Source organism: Mobula birostris, chromosome 21, assembly GCF_030028105.1.
Source record: "Mobula birostris isolate sMobBir1 chromosome 21, sMobBir1.hap1, whole genome shotgun sequence".
NCBI classification, from domain to species: Eukaryota; Metazoa; Chordata; class Chondrichthyes; order Myliobatiformes; family Myliobatidae; genus Mobula; species Mobula birostris.
The window spans coordinates 46,911,324-46,928,182 of NC_092390.1; the positions used below are offsets into that span (position 1 = coordinate 46,911,324).

A 16,859-nucleotide genomic window follows, 5' to 3' on the forward strand; every position below is an offset into this window, starting at 1 on the left:
ATCAAATTCTTACTCCAAATCCTATTTAAAGTACAATATTCAACTTTTCTGACATTATATTGTATGCACATAGACAGTATTCTTATTCAAATCAGCATTGTTCTCTTGAGTCTTAAAAATTGATAGAACCAGGCCCATGATTTCAATTTGAAGAGTCCTGGTCCTAGAGCCCTGCTCATAGAAAGTTAAAGACAACTTTGATCCATAGACACAAATTTTGAATACCCGCTCAAGGTAATGTGCAAGTATTACATCAGATTATCAAAGGTAATGGGTTATACTCAGTGATCAGGATCTCTGATGGACTTTCTTCCACTTAGCCACATTCTAGAGTAAAAGATTTGAACCTAATAAGAGACTGAGTTCTAAAGTTAGGCCTTCAGCAATTTTGTGACACTGCTGTCAGTCTAATTTCAATAAATTCAAAGGCAGCTTCCAATGTAGTAAGAAAGCATATGAAATTTAAAATGCCTTCTGCCAAAAGGAGATGGCACAGGCGTTGTCAATGACGACGCTTGGAAATAGCCATTATATGTCAATATTTTCATCATAGCCATGAAATGCAATCACATCAGCCTTCCAACTTGTAATTTTTGGTTGTCTTGCCATTATTCCTTTTTTACAACTATAACTAAAATTTCCATATGAATGCATGTTTTCCTTGTAAGTCTTCAGGATAACATATGCCAACAAGGATGCATCCACTCAAGCACAATTAAATTCTACTTTAGTTGTACTTGCACATCCTGTGGACATGAGATACTCAATGTGTACTGCCTTCACAGCATAAAAGGTCTGTTTTGTCAGAACTTAAACAATTATACTGCCAGGAAGACAATGTTGTGATTCAATGCTGACGACCCATTTCAGGTAGAATCTCTAAAGTAAAAACTTAAAGTCTTTGAAATTGCTTTACTTTGCCACATCTGAACTCTCACTCTGAAGCCTTAGGGTAAAACTCTGCAGTAGTATGCCTCAAAAAAAAAAAAAAAAAATAGCATTAATCAACTTCACTCGGAGGGTGGTGAGAATGTGGAACGAGATACCAGTGTAAGTGGTGGACGCGAGGTTGATTTCAACATCTAAGAGAAATTTGGATAGGTACAATATGGATGGGAAGGGAAAGAAGGGCAATGGTGCAGGGTGTTAGGACTAGGCAGATTAATGGCTCGGCACAGACTAGGTAGACCAAAGGGCCTGTTTCTGTGCTATAGTGTTCTATGACTATGACTCTTAATTTAATAACTTTTCAGGTGCTGAAACATTTTTAAAGCTAAGATCAATAGTTCTAGAGGATTGTAAAGTGATTAATTTGGTGCAGAATCAAAATATGTGGAGTCACCTTTCTCAGCCTGCTGCTCTCAGAATATTCAAGGGTATAAAATAAATGTGTTGGATTGTGAAGTCCACTCTAACTAGTGAAGGAGAAATTTACTGCAGTATCATCTCCAATAATTTCAAATTTTGATTAACAGATGACCATCATAACCTTAGAAGAATGCTGGCATTTTAATATATCAGAGCAATTCATGGTAGGTCAAAATAGTTACATGATTCTCCTGGTTATTTTCAATCACAAGTAACTGCTAAATGTTCTTTTTAGTAACAATCTGAATTTTGCCCTGCAGGTATTAAAATAACTTCATGAGATAAGAAATAAAAATAATTGTGCCTCTGACAAATGAGAGGTTGTTACTATTTCAAATAGAATACACTTTTGGTCAAATTTCTTACAAAAGGGAGCAAAGAAAATTGCTGATTGGAAGAAATGAGGACACTGTCGTGAGCATGCTATCCAGTACACTGTGTAAGCTTTAAAAAAAGTTTGAAAGCTTGCAGGAAACACATTAGAAACATTGCAGTTGTATGACATACCAGCTATTCCTGTCTGTGGATAATCAACAAGGCCATCCTTAGGAAGTGTTTGTAAAGTTTCAGCTTGATGGGACTGTTGTATACACACTTCTTGGGATGATGGGGAGAATGTACATCTGGCTTGAGCACCTCTTGTCCTTGTCGCCTGAAACAACACAAAAGTACACATTTCATACTCAGTGACAGAATTTGTTTAATATGTACTTATACAAATTCAAACACTCCAGTTTTAATGGAACAGAAAAGTGACAATAGCGATAAAAATATTAATGTATTTGGATGATTACAAAGCATCACAGACTAACTATATCCTTATCCGAGACAAAAAGAGATTGCAGATGTTTGAATCTAAAAACAAAGGAATCCTAGGTCGGAGTTTTGGTTCAAAACATTGGCAATTCCCTTTCTCCCACAGATGTACACTTCACGTTTATCATACTTTGGCCAATTATAATTTTAACCATTATATAAATTGAGAGAAATTTAACAAAGTTGCTATTTGAAATCACCCAAATTGAGGGTAGAGAGCCAAATATAATACTCTAAGAGTTAGCTGTAGATAACAAAGAGCAAACAGTCTGTATACATCTGCTGCAGTAGAATTCAGTCCACATACTAGTACCATCTTCATCAGCATTACACCATACATTAAAGTCTTATGATTTATTTATTTATTTATTTATTGAGATACAGCACAGAGTAAGCCCTTCCAGATCATTTGTATTTGTACACTGTGTGGTCTTTCACTGATTCCATTATGGTTATTATTCTATAATGGATTTATTGAGTATGCCTGCAAGAAAATGAATCTCAAGGTCGTAAATGGTGAGATAAGTACTTTGGTAATATACTTACTTTGAGCTTTGAATTTTAATGTAGCCAAGAGCTCAAGAAGCTACTTAGAAGAGCTGGAAGGGGACACGAGAAGGATTTGGCAAGTAGGATTAAGGAAAACTCTAAGGTGAATGTAGAATGACTGGAGTGAGGTAGGACAGCTGAGGGAAAAGGAAGAAACACATGCCTAGAGGAGGACAAGGCAGGGGAAATCCTTAATAAGTGGTTCAGTGCTCACCAGGGAGAGGGACTTCGATGAATATGAATTCAGCAGAGAACAGACTAATGTGTTAAGAGCATGTTGAGGTTCTGAAAAACATTTTGTGCATTTAGTCTATTTTGTGACAAAGAAAAAGCTGCCCTATTTGATCCAAGAAGTATATTTTCCCCATTAATCCTTAAAATTAGTTTTATTCATGTAAACATTCAAATGCCTTTTGAAAGTAACAATGGAATCTGATTTCACATTTACAAGTAGGGCATTCTTAACTTACTACATGAATCCAGGTGTCCCTCGCTTTTCAAACGTTCGCTTTACGAAACCTCACTGTTATGAAAGACCTACAGTGTACATTAGTACCCTGTTTTCGCTAACAGAAGGTGTTTGCACTGTTACGAAGAAAGGCAGCGCGTGGAAAAATCAGCGCCCCGAGCAGCTGCTCTCCCCCGGATTCAGAACTGCATTCTCGCTGGCATTGCTTAAACACATGCCTGTGAGCAGTCGTTTGCAAGATGAGTTCTAAGGTGTCGGAAAAGCCTGAAAGAGCTCGTAAGGGTGTTACACTTAGTGTAAAACTAGACATAATTAAGCATTTTGATCGTGGTGAACGAAGTAAGGACTAAGTGAGTTTGGCTTGCGGAAGCTGACAAAGATGATGTTGAAGAGGTTTTGGCATCCTATGACCAAGAACTGATAGATGAAGAGCTGATGCAATTGGAAGAGGAAAGGATAACAATCGAAACCGAATGAGTAATGATAAAGTACGACTTTAATTTTGACAGGGTATGTCGGTTTAGGGGATATTTGCAGGATGGTTTGAGTGCTTACAAAGAACTGTATGATAGGAAAATGCGCGAGGCTCAGCAGTCAAACAAGCCTTCCACATCAGCCACAGCAGACGACGAACCTCGACCTTTGATATCGAGGCAGGCAGACATAGGAGAGGATGAGCTGCCTGCCCTAATGGAAACAGACGACGAGATGACACCCCAGTGTCCCACCACCCCAACACCCAGGCCTCGGACAGATACCCATTCGCGGAGAATGCAGCAGTAGCCGGGAGACACACAGCACATCTTTAAGAAAAAAGCCAAAATAAACATGCTAATTAATTAGGTGCCGCCCGACACATAATTGTCGGCCCAGGTCAGAGGCGATGCAATCGGCAATGATCTGGGCCGACATTTATGTGCCGGGCGGCACCTAATTAATTAGCATGTTTATTTCGGCTTTTTTCTTAAAGATGTGCTGGGTGCGTCCTGGCCACCGCTGTACCCCTGTGTGCTTTGCGGATTGGTATCAGTTCACTGCCCGGAGGGTGGGGCCCACTGCACCTCCCAAACTCCGACGACTCAGCCTAACACACCATCATCAGTGTGCTCCGCGCTTTCCCAATTCTGGTAAGTGATACTACACTATACATACATTATTTCTACTTTATTTCGGCTGTGTATTTTCATGTGTTATTTGGTATGATTTGGCAGCTTCATAGCTTAAAGGTTACTGGAGAGCGCTTGTGCCGTGTTTTTGCCGACGGCGCTTGTGTGAGATTTTCGCTACGGAGAGCAGTTCAGGCAATGATTGTGGAAAAGTACTGTATTTCTACTTTATATAAGCTGTGTATTTATCATATCATTCCTGCTTTTATTATATGTTACTGTTATTTTAGGTTTTATGTGTTATTTGGCACGATTTGGTAGGTTATTTTTGGGTCTGCGAACGCTCACAAAATTTTCTCATATGAATAAATGGTAATTGCTTCTTCGCTTTACGACATTCCGGCTTACGGACCGTTTCATAGGAACGCTCTACCTTCGGATGGCGGGGGAAACCTGTACACTCAGGGGCCACTCATTAGATACACCTGCTTATTAATGCAACCATAGAATCTTCCAATCATGCAGTAGCATCTCAATGTATAAATACATGCAGACTTGGTCAAGAGACTCAGTTGTTGTTCAGACCAAACATCAGAATGAGAAGAAACGTGATCCAAATGGCTTTGATATGGAATGATTGTTGGTGCCAAATAGAGTGGTTTGAGTATCTCAGAAACTGCTGGTCTCCTAGGATATTTACACTCAGCAGTCAGGTTCACAGAGAATGGTATAAGAGAAAAAAAGCTTCCAGTGAGCCGCAGGAATGTGACAGTAACTGAAATAACCAGTCTCTAATCTCAAGAGAGGAAATTTGTTAAATGCCGACAAGATGGCTTTTTAGAGCAGCCTGTGCTTGAGCCTACTCGAGGAAAGTCCGTCTTAGAGCAGGAGTTATGTAATAACCCAGATATTTTTAGGGAGCTTAATGTAAAGGAACCCTTAGGTGAGAGTGATCATAATATGATTGAATCCTTACTGCAATTTGAGAGGGAGAAGCACAAGTCACATGTATCAGCATCGCAATGGAATAAAGGGAATTAGAGGCATGAGAGAGGAGCTTGCCAAGATGGATTGGAGGCGGATACTGGCAGGGATGACAGCAGAGATGGCTTAAGTTTCTGGGAATAGTTCACAAGGCAAAGGATACACATGTCCCACAGAATAAGTTCTCAAATGGCAGAGGTAGGCAACTGTGGCTGACAAAGGACTGCATAAAAGCCAAGGAAAGGGCACATAAGGCAGCAAAAGTGAGTGGGAAGTTGGATGATTGGGACGGTTTTAAAATCCAACAAAAGGCATATAAAAAAGGTATATGAAGGGGAAAAAGATGAAATAAGGGCAATCTAGCCAATAATATAAAGCAGAATACCAAAAGTTTTTTCAATTATATAAAGAGTAAAAGGGAGGCGAGAGTTGATATTGGACTACTGGAAAATGATGCTGATGAGGTAGTAATGGGGGGGGGGCAAAGAAATGGCAGATGAACTTAACGGGTACTTTACATGTCTTCACTGTCGAAGACTCTAGCAGTGTTGCAGAGGTCCATAGTGTTAGGGAGAAGGATTGAGTGTCATTGCTATTACAGAAGTGCTAGGCAAATTCAAAGATCTTAAAGTGGATAAGTCACCTGGCCCAGATGGACTACATCCCACAGTCCTGAGAGAGGTTGCTGAAGAGATAACAGATGCATTGGTTATGATCTTTCAAGAATCACTTGATTCTGGCATGGTTCTAGAGGACTGTAAGATTGTAAACGCCACTCCACTCTTTTAGAAGGGAAGAAGGCATAAGAAAGGAAATTATAGGGCAGTTAGCCTAACTTCAGTGTTAGGGTAAATGTTGGAGTCTATTATTAAGAATGAGGTTTCAGGGTACTTGAAGACTAGTGATAAAGTAAGTCAAAGACAACATGGTTTCTGTAAAGGGAAATCTTGCCTGACAAATTTGCTAGAGTTCCTTGAGGAAGTAACGAGCAGGGTGGATAAAGGAGAGGTAGGTGGATGCCATTTACTGGGCTCTTCAGAAGGCATTTGATGAGGTGCCACACATGAGGCTGCTTAATAAGATAAAACCCTTCAGCGTTACAGGAAGGATACTGGCATGGATAGAGGAATAGCTAACAGGCTGGAGGCAATGAGTGGGAATAAAAGGGGCCTATTCTAGTCAGCTGCCAGTGACTTTTCACATTGTTGTCAAGATTTGGATGATGGAATTGATGACTTTGTGGATGATACGAAGATAGGCAGAAGGGTGGGTAGTGCTGAGGAAACGATGTGATTGCAGGAGGACTTAGACATACTGGAAGAATTGGCAAATGGAATAGTGTTGAGAAAGTATGATAACGCATTTTGGTAAAAGGAGCAATAGTGCTGACTATTATTTAAATGGAGAGAAGGTTCAAACATTAGAGGTGCAGTGGGGCTTACGAGTCCTCATGCAAGACTCCAAGAACGTTCATTTACAGGTTGAGTCTGTGGTAAAGAAGGCAAATGCAATGTTGTCATTTATTTGAAGGGGAATAGAATATAAAAGCAAAGAGATAATGCTGAGCCTAATCAGGCTGCACTTGTAGTATTGTCAAAAGTTTTGGGCCCCATATCTCAGAAAAGATGTGCTGTCATTGGAGAGAGTCCAGAAGAGGTGTACGAGGATGATTCTGGGAATAAAGGGGTTAACATATGAGCAGCTTTTGGTAGTTTTGGGCCTGTATTCACTGGAATTTAGAAGAATGCAGAGGGAATGAATTCATTGAAACCTACTAAATGTTCAGAGGACTTGATAGGGTGGATATGGAGAGGATGTTTCTTATGGTGAGGGTATCTAGAACTAGAGGACACAGCCTCAAAATTGGGTGACCTTTTAAGGAGGCTTTTTTTTAGCCAGTGAGTGGTGAATCCGTGGAATGTTCTGCTACAGATTGCAGTGGAGGCCAAGTCCGTGAGTTTATTTAAGGTGGAAGTTGGTAGTTTCCTGATTGGACAGACATCAAAGGATATGGTGAAAAGGCAGGTGTATGGGGTTGAGTGGGATCTTGAATCAGCCATGATGGAATGGTGGAGCAGACTTGATGTGGTGAATGGCCTAATTCTGCTCCTATGTCTTATGGTGTAACCACACAGTACAACAGTGGTATGCAGAAGAGCACCTCTGATTGCACAACACACCGAACCTTGAAGTGGATGAGCTACAGCAGCAAAAGATCACCAATATACACTCAATGGCCACTTTATTAGGTACAGAAAGTACCTAATAAAGTAGCCACTGTGTATATTTCTTGTGGCCTGCGCCAGTTCAAGGGCAGAGATCACAATGCATTGGGTCAACTTGCCTTGCACAAGCATATGTTGGTAAAGATCACCGTAGTAGTAGCTCAGATCCCAAACAACTCACACCATCATTTGGATATCGCTCTACTGTCATTTTAAATACTAATGCTTTGTTTTACCTGAACTCTTGGTGTCAGTCTTGAATTATGGTCAGTTCCTCTTGGTGTTTCTTTTCTATATGCTCCATTGTGTTTTTCCATAAGCTGCATCAAATTACTTTCTGGTGTTTCAGTTGTCTGGGTATCACTATATTTGTCCAGTAATGTAGGTTTATCTGCACTTTTTGAACAAAGCTGAAGCTTAGAATCAGTAATGTTTTCAGATTTTACAGGTGTGGAAAACATTTCACCCAAACCACTATAATCACAGTTTTCCATTTCTTTTTCTGCACAGAATATATTTTTAATTCCATCATAACTGATTTCAGGACTCTCTAATTTTCGTTTGGGTTCCATGAAAAGCTTTTGTAGCCCCACGAAATTTTCCATTGGTTCCTTTATAGTTCTGGGTGTCTTCATCATTCTTTTCACACCAACCATATCTTCCACAGGCTGCCCTTTCACTTTGGGTGTCTTCATGATTCTTTTCACACCAACCATATCTTCCACAGGCTGTCCTTTCACTCTGGGCGTCTTCATGATTCTTTTCACGCCAACCATATCTTCCACAGGCTGCCCTTTCACTTTGGGTGTCTTCATGATTCTTTTCACACCAGCCATATCTTCCACAGGCTGCCCTTTCACTTTGGGTGTCTTCATGATTCTTTTCACACCAGCCATATCTTCCACAGGCTGCTCTTTCACTCTGGGTGTTTTCATGATTTGTTTCACACCAGCCATATCTTCCACAGGCTGCCCTTTCACTCTGGGTGTTTTCATGATTCGTTTCACACCAACCATGTCATCGACAGGCTGCCCTTTCACCTTAGGAGTTTTCATGATTCTTTTCACACCAACCATGTCATCCACAGGCTGTCCTTTCACTCTGGGTATCTTCATGGTTCTTTGATAATCTCCAATGTCTTCAGCTTCACTACTTGTTTCAGTTCCCTTGAATGGGGTTTCAGAAGGGCTTATTGAAGTATGTGACAAATCAGCTCGACATTTTAATAGACGTGAAACTGTTTTGTGCCTTACACTTCTTGTTAGTGGTGTAACAGCCTTTACACCTGAAAAATAAAGACACTTTTGAAAACAAGATATTGACAAAAATTACACAATAGCATATTTTATGAGCGCCTCAATCTTATAACTATGATATTGTAAAACATCAGTTTTACATAAACCATCCCCCTATAAAGCACCCTGTTCAGAGTTCCCTTGCCCAGGCAGCTGCTCACCTACCATCTCTTCTATTAAATTACATCAGATCATTGCCTGGTGCTCAAAATTGTAGTGGGAAAGGCCCTACACCACCCCTACATCACCCTCAAGTCCTCTTTGGTTACCTACTCCCAGCCTAGCAACCTCACAAGATATATTCTCCGTCATTTCTGATTTCTTGCACATTTTCAAATTCCGTCGCCTTCAATTACAACTACATTTTCACCTGTCCAGTCGTAAGATCAGGAATTCATATCTAACATATCACATTTACCATTAATGCACTCTTTAAATCACCCCATCTTAAAATGTTTGATCACCTGGATTATTAACACATGTGGTTTCAGAATTTTTCTAAAACAGTCCTTAGGACTTAACTCTTCTGCTCAAACATCCCTGATGATACTCAGCATTAAAATGTATTTTAAAGATTTGTAGTGCATCATGGGATTTGTACATAGTACCTTTCACATTACTATGCAAGTTGATGTCAATAAATCTGCCAAGCTAAAGTTACATTCCTCCTACAATAAACAATGGACGTTATTTCACTGCAGCATTATCTGTAGTTGATGTAACATAAATGTATGACTAAAATATGTACAATTATATGGAAGCCCTAATGCATAGGCCACATTAAAAAAACACACTTACCCTAAGCTCCCCACATTCAATGCCTTAGGACTGATGAAATCTAAAAACTACAACAATGGATTTCATTGTAATTATAATTATGGATCTTTTCATCTTGCTGTTCTAGAAGTGTGTTTCTTTAATCTTCAAACATCCAGACTTCTATCTGCCTACTATATGTTTCACATATTAGGTTTCAAATTGCCTTGACATAGAACTATCTCACTGCCTGTTTCTCCCCCTCCCCTCCATTGAATTTTTACCATTTTACCTCAAAACATGAGTCATATACAGATTTAACACCTGATAGAATTAACAGCTAAGTGTGTGAAGGTAAAGATGGTAAGAAAAGAAATGAAGCAGCAAAGAGATTAACTAGCAGCGCCAAAAAGACGGACCAGGAAAATGCAAGTGTACATGGGAAGACAGAATAAAGGTTGACACAGCAACGGACTAACCAGTCTCTTCAGGAGTTTTGGTAGCAGAGTTTTCAAGTACTTTCTGGAATATTGGAACATCCAAAGCAGCTTGAGCATCATCAACAATATCCGAGGTTTGCCTAAATACACTTGATTTCTCATTTACGTTCATGGGAGTACTGAACATTTCAGCCACACCTGTTGAGTATTAATAAGTTGATATAAATTAATGTGAAAGGTAAATAAATACATTGTTGCAAAGGCAGTAGAAATTTCAAACAAAAAAAGAGTTTTTTGTGGGGGGGGGGGGGGGAGGTCAATACCATATACTGACCAATATAACCTCTTGGGTATGGATAACATTACCAAAAATATTATCTGGTTGTTTATGAATCATGGTCATCCACAAATCAAATGCCTTTCAGCTTAACTCAAAAGCATCCAATTCTTCAGCATCTGGCTTATTATTAGTACACTAAATCCTTGTTATTCTTCACTTCTGAGTTTGGCCATGTATAACTGAGAATGTCGTTAAGGCTAGTGCCTGGGATGGGGAACATGAACAATTTGACCAGCTATAATTCAATGGGATTGGTTTCCCATGCTCTTTTAAAGCCATCAGGTTCACTGGAAAATCTACTCTATTATATTACTCTATGGTATGTAAAAAGAATAAAATATGACTAAACCGTTGGGATGGTACAAGTATCATCTAATATCCTAGAAAATTTCATACCAAAGAGCTGAGGGTGCAAGCTTACAGTTTTACTGTGTTTTGAATTCCTTTTCCTAAATACATGATGATTACTAAGACATGGGAAAAATTCGGCCAAAATATGAATTTATTACAGACAATTCCTGACAATTTAATATGATTCTAATGCTTCTATTTAGATATGTTGTTCAAACATGAGTAAATTCTATTGATAGCGCATTTTTACAACCATTGGAAATTTTAGCAAAAGTGCAACGAATAAAAATTCTCATCATTGCCTGTAAAGAAAATTGTTAGTGTTTCTTTAATTCATCTACACAATTCAAAACACTGTAGGCTGTCACGTTGCTCAGGGTGCCAGAAACTTATTTTGCCATTAAAATATACAAAAATTCTCAAACGCTCTGCTATTCCCAAGTATTACATACAAAAATGCTGGATGAACTCAGCAGGTCAGGCATCCGCTATGGAAAATAAACCAAGTCTCTTCATCAGGACTGGAAAGGAAGGGGGAAGATGAAGAAACGAGAATCTTTCCTTTAATGCCTTTGACTTTTCCTCAAAGTAGCATAGCATTCTGAGTTTGGAATATATTATCATTACACTATCATCATTACTGGGTCCGTTTTTTTAACTCCTGCGAGAACAACATCTTTAACAAGAGGACTACAGCATTTCAAGGTGGTGGGACAAAAGCTGATAATGCCATTGAACGCCATGTCAGGGTGGTTAGGTTCTTATTTGGAAATGGTCATTGTATGGCACTTGTTTGGCAAGAATGATTCTTGTCATGCTTCAGTGTTGCCTAGGTTGTATGCCAGACTGCTACATTATCTGAGGAATCGGGAATGGAATTAAACATTGTCTATAAATACTCTCATTCCCAGTCGAAATATAGATAATGAAAAGGGGCCTTTATGATCCAATTGCTCCATGCTAACTAAGATGCCCCATCTAAGCTAGTGTTTTGGCCATAACCTTCTAAAACTTTTCAATAAATCTACCTGCCCAATTGTCTTGAAAACAGTTGTTATTTACTTGCTGCAACCACTTACCCTGGCAGCTTATTCGGCAAATACCCCCTTTGTGCAAAAGTTACCCCCCCCCCAAGTTCCTATTAAACCTTAAACCTATGCAGTTGTTGTTGATTCCCCAACTCTAATAAAGACCTAGTACATTCACCGTTATCTATGCCCCATATGATTTTATAAATCTTTCTAAGATCACCACGCAGTCTCCTACACGCCAAGGAACAAAGTCCTAGCCGGTTCAATTTCTCCCTGTAACTCATCCCCCAAATCCTGGCAACATCCTTGTAAATACTTTACAGTTTAGACCATAAGGTCAAAAAACATAGGAGCAGAATTAGGCCATTCAGCGCATTGAGTCTGCTCTGCCATTCTATCATGGCAGATCCCAGATCCCACCCAATCCCATACATCTGCTTTCTCACCATATCCTTTGATACCCTGACCGATCAGGAAACTATCAACTTCCACCCTAAATATACCGATGAACTGCAGTCTGTGGCAGAGCATTCCACAGATTCACCATTCTTTAGCTAAAATAATTCCTTCTTACCTCCTTTTCAAAAGGTCGACCCTCAATTTTGAGGCTATACCCTCTAGTTCTGGAAACCCCTACTTTCTCCACATCCACCCTTTCTAGTCTTCTCAACATGTAGTAGGTTTCAATAAAATTCCCCCCCTCCACTTCATTCTTCTCAGAATCACCCTTGTGAACCTCCTCTGGACTCTCTCCACTGAGAACACATCCTTTCTGAGGTATAGGGCCCAAAACTGTTAACAATACTCCCATGGTTTTGTGAGAGGTAGGTCATGCCTCACAAGCTAGATTAAATTCTTTGAGGATGTGACGAAGCACATTGATGAAGGAAGGGCAGTGGATGTAATGGATGTGGACTTCAGTAAGGCGTTTGACAAGGTTCCCCATGGTAGGATCATTCAGAACATCAGCAGGCATCTGATCTAAGAAAACGTAGCTGCGTGGATTCTGAACTGGCTTGCCAACTGAAGGCAAAGGGTGGTTGTGCAGTGAGTGGCAGATGGAGGGTATTTAAACTGAAGGTGAGCGGCTAGTGGAAAAGATCTGTTCTGGGACTCCTGCTGGTTTGGATGAGGAAGTGGGAGTTAAAAGATAAATTTGAAGATGACACAAAGGTTGGTGGAATTGTGGATAGTGCAGAACATTGATGTACATTAAAATGGGACATTGACCAGATACGGAGCTAGGCTAAGAAGTGACAGATAAAGTTCAATCCAGAAAAGTGAAAAGTGATTCTCTTTGGAAGGTCAAATTTGAAGGCAAAACACAGGGTTAATAGCAAGTTTCTTATTAATGTGGAGGAAATGAGAGATCTTGGGATCCATGTCCACAGATCCTTCAAAGTTGCCAAGTTGATTGAGTGATTAAGGCGGCACTGGCCTTCACTAGTTGGGGGATTGATTCCAAGAGCTGCGAGATAATGTTGTAGCTCTATAAAACTGGTTAGACAACATTTGGAATATTGTTTTCAGTTCTGGGCACTTCATTATAAGGATGTGGAAGCTTTAGAGATGGTGCAAAGATTTACCTGGATGCTGCCTGGATTAGGGAGCTTGTTTTATGAAGATAGGTTGAAAGATCTAGAGCAGGGGTCGGCAACCTTTTTGCCTCTGTGTGCCGGATCGCATATTAATGAGCAGACAGTGGGCGAGATAAACGCCATAAAAAACTTAAATATGGGAAATATCCATTTAAATACATTTTGCCTCAAATTAATGAATAATGCATACTAGAAAATCATTTGTGCTTAACCAAGGATGACAATTAGTAATCAAAGAACTTGGTTTAGTTGTAATTATTTTCAATCAAGGCATCTTATGAATCTATTAAAAGGACACAAAGAATAAAACGTATGAACATGATGCATTGAATGGTGCTAAATTAAGTATAATAAAAAATAAAATTTTAACGCAAACAGTCGATAAATCAATGTGAAAGTTGATGCTGTTTGTTGCTTGAAAGCTTCTCAATATTGGGTGCTAGACTTGTTGATGCCAAGAGCAAGACATTATCTAGATGAGCATCAATCAAACTTGTTCTCAAATAGTTCTTGGTGTGCTTCATTTTTGAAAATAATTGCTCACACAGATAAGTGCTGGCAAACAATGATGTCATCTTTTTTGCATGGTCCACTAAGCTAGGATACTTCCCACTTGGATGAATATATTTTCTATAGAAGTCAAGCACTGACACATCTTCAGAATGAAATTTTGATCTCAATATGTTGAGACACTGTATCTCAATCAATTCCATTTGAAAATTATCTGATGCAGTGTTCACTGCCACATCAAATGGGGTAGCAAACAACTTGAACTCATTTGCATGCAAGCATCAGAAAAACAATCAAGCTCTCATCAAGCGCAATTGGAAAAAATTGCAATTCGTTGCAGGCATCCCTTAAACAACTTTTAGCATCTGCGGACATTTCTTCAATTCGCTGTGTGATCGCTCTTGCTGACAGGCTGATAGATGCAAATAAAAATTTCTTTTCAGGACAAATATCCACTACTGCCAGTAAACATTCTTTGACAAACTCTACATCTGTAAAAGGCTTCATCTTTTCTGCAATACATTTTGAGACTTCGTAGCTGGCATGGGTATTTCCTTCATTTTCACTGCTTTTCTTGGCAAAAAAATGATGTTTGTTTTCTGAAACTAGCCTTCATTCGCTCAACTTCATCTTTCCTTGCTTGCCCAGTAAACTTGTTCAAATTTCCACTATGGCAGGTCTCGTAATGTTGCCTGATATTTGCCACCTTCTTCACAGCAACATTTTCTAGGCAAATGAGACAAACTGGTTTCCCAGCTTGCTCGATGAAGTAATCTAGTGTTCAAGAGTCTTGGAAATTTCAGCACTCAGTGTCTAACTTCCCACGTTTTGCATTCATTGCCATTGGAATTTTTTTTTTCTTCGATTTTATTTCGAAGCGGGAGTTATTCAACAAGTATCGTAGCACATGTAAATATCTGGATACTTAGTGTGGATTTCTTGTTAAAACACAGTGACGCTGTTTCTGTTTACAAATTTGAACGATCCCACCTGAAAACCTGCGCGTGCACAGAGAGTATCTAATACATATTAATAAGGTAGTCTGCCTTCCCGTCATTTGTATATACCAGTGTTAGGTTTGGAACAAAACGGAACCTGGGGCCAGTGTAACAAGATGCCATGCATGTCCATCAGTGAGGTCACGTGAAACACTAAGAATGGGGGGGGGGGGGGGGGGGAGAGAGAGGGAAAAAAAAAAAAAAAAAAAATCGCTCACGGGCCAGATAAGCATAGTATCCCAATATTTGCTCGCGGGTCGGTCAAAATACCTTCGCAGGCCTTAGGTTGTCTACCCCTGATCCAGAGGTTTTCTCTTTGGAGCAGAGATGAGAGGTGACTTTGATAGAAGTGCACATGATACGAGGCATGGATCGAGTAAATGGTGCAGGACAGAAATGGCTAATACGAGGGGACATAATTTTAAGGTAACTGGAGGAAAGTATGATGGGAGAAGATGTCAGAGGCAAGTTGTTTTTGTTACAGTGGGCGGTGTGTGCATAGAACACCCTGTCAAGGGCAGTGGTGAGTCAGGCAGATACATTAGGGACATTTAAAAAACTGCAATACATTTTGAGACTTCGTAGCTGGCACGGGTACTTCCTTCACTTTCACTGCATTTCTTGGCAAAAAAATGACGTTTGATTTCTGAAACTAGCCCTCATTCGCTCAACTTCATCTTTCCTTGCTTGCCCAGTAAACTCGTTCAAATTTCCACTATGGTGGGTCTCGATAGGCACATGCATAATGGAAAACTGGAGGGCTATGTAGAAGGGAATGGTTAGATAGATCTTAAGAGTTGATTAAAAGGTCAGCGAATATCATGGACTGCAAGGTCTGTACAGTACTGTAATGTTCTATGTTTTGTCATTGTTCACAAAACCACCTAGTTCAGTGCTAACTTACTAACCATGACTTGTACATTCTTATCTGTCTTCTCGGTGTACATACATCTCATCTTTCAAAATCTCCAGTAACTCACCTACCTCAGATGTTAGACTTATTGGTCAATGGATCTCATGTTTTTCTTTGCACAACGTGCGCTACCGTCAAGTCTACCAGTACTTTGCTATGATGTAAATATCTCAGCCAGGGTGAAATGATTGAAAACTCATTAATGAAGAGCATTGGGCTTGGGGTACTGTTCTCATGAATTTCTGAAGCTCTGCCTTAGGATTGAGATAAGTAACTTCTAACTACCAAAACTTTTAAACTGTACATGGCAAGACTCCATCCTGTAGCGGTTATCCCCCAATCAAATCCCATTGACATCATTCTAAGATTCTTTGATGCCATATTCAAAAGCTGCCTTGACATAAGAACAATCACTCTGACTTTTCCTCTGGAGTTCAGCTCATTTAGACCAAGACTGAGAGTAGTTTGAAAGAAGAGTTGCCTTGGCAAAGACATACATCCTAGGGGAGAAGAATATTTGTATGCCTGGCTTGACAGTTTTCACATTTTGCCAATGAATGACAAGTGTTACTGGTTCTGGGTTCAAGTAAACAGCAGAGATATTATCTTGAACAATAGCCTTTTCTTTATCCAGCACTTTTAGCTTGAATCAAAGGAGAAATGGAGAGAAGTGAGAGAGAATAAGTTGTAGATGCAGAAGAAAATTAAGAGGGTGAAATGAGATTAATAAAATTGCTCTCCTAGCAGTCATCATAGAGGCCATAGGCTGAATGGCCTCCTGTGTGGTTAGAAGATTGATATATTACATGGTGTGAACTATTCTGTCTGAGGATGGTTTCTTTGAAGATGGGGGACTCAGGAAGAAGACATGTTGTATCATTCACTCAGATGGCTAAACAGAGTTGCAAAAGCATCAGGCCTTTTGCAAATGCATCTTTGGCATTTACATGCTGGCTCCACAACACCTGAAGTCTCTTCCACCTAGATGTTTCACTAACCACCACTCTTCATGACTGGATGACAAGGACTGTAGAACAGCAATTTCTATGTGATTGGGTGGAGGGGATTAGTGATTCACTATGCCAAGTCTGTTATATAGCAATACCAACT

At 39.7% G+C, this 16,859-nt stretch overlaps 1 protein-coding gene across 1 annotated transcript in view; it reads right to left on the reverse strand.

Annotated features, from left to right (window-relative positions):
* The window catches only part of mki67 (marker of proliferation Ki-67), a 46,887-nt gene that overhangs the window by 5,908 nt on the left and 24,120 nt on the right, over positions 1-16,859 (reverse strand). Inside the window, exons 12-14 of the mRNA XM_072239398.1 lie at positions 10,048-10,206; positions 7,754-8,802; positions 1,876-2,020 (exon numbers count right to left, since the gene is read on the reverse strand). Of these exons, the coding sequence (XP_072095499.1) occupies positions 1,876-2,020; positions 7,754-8,802; positions 10,048-10,206 (1,353 nt within the window). The remainder of the gene's footprint in view (positions 1-1,875; positions 2,021-7,753; positions 8,803-10,047; positions 10,207-16,859) is intronic.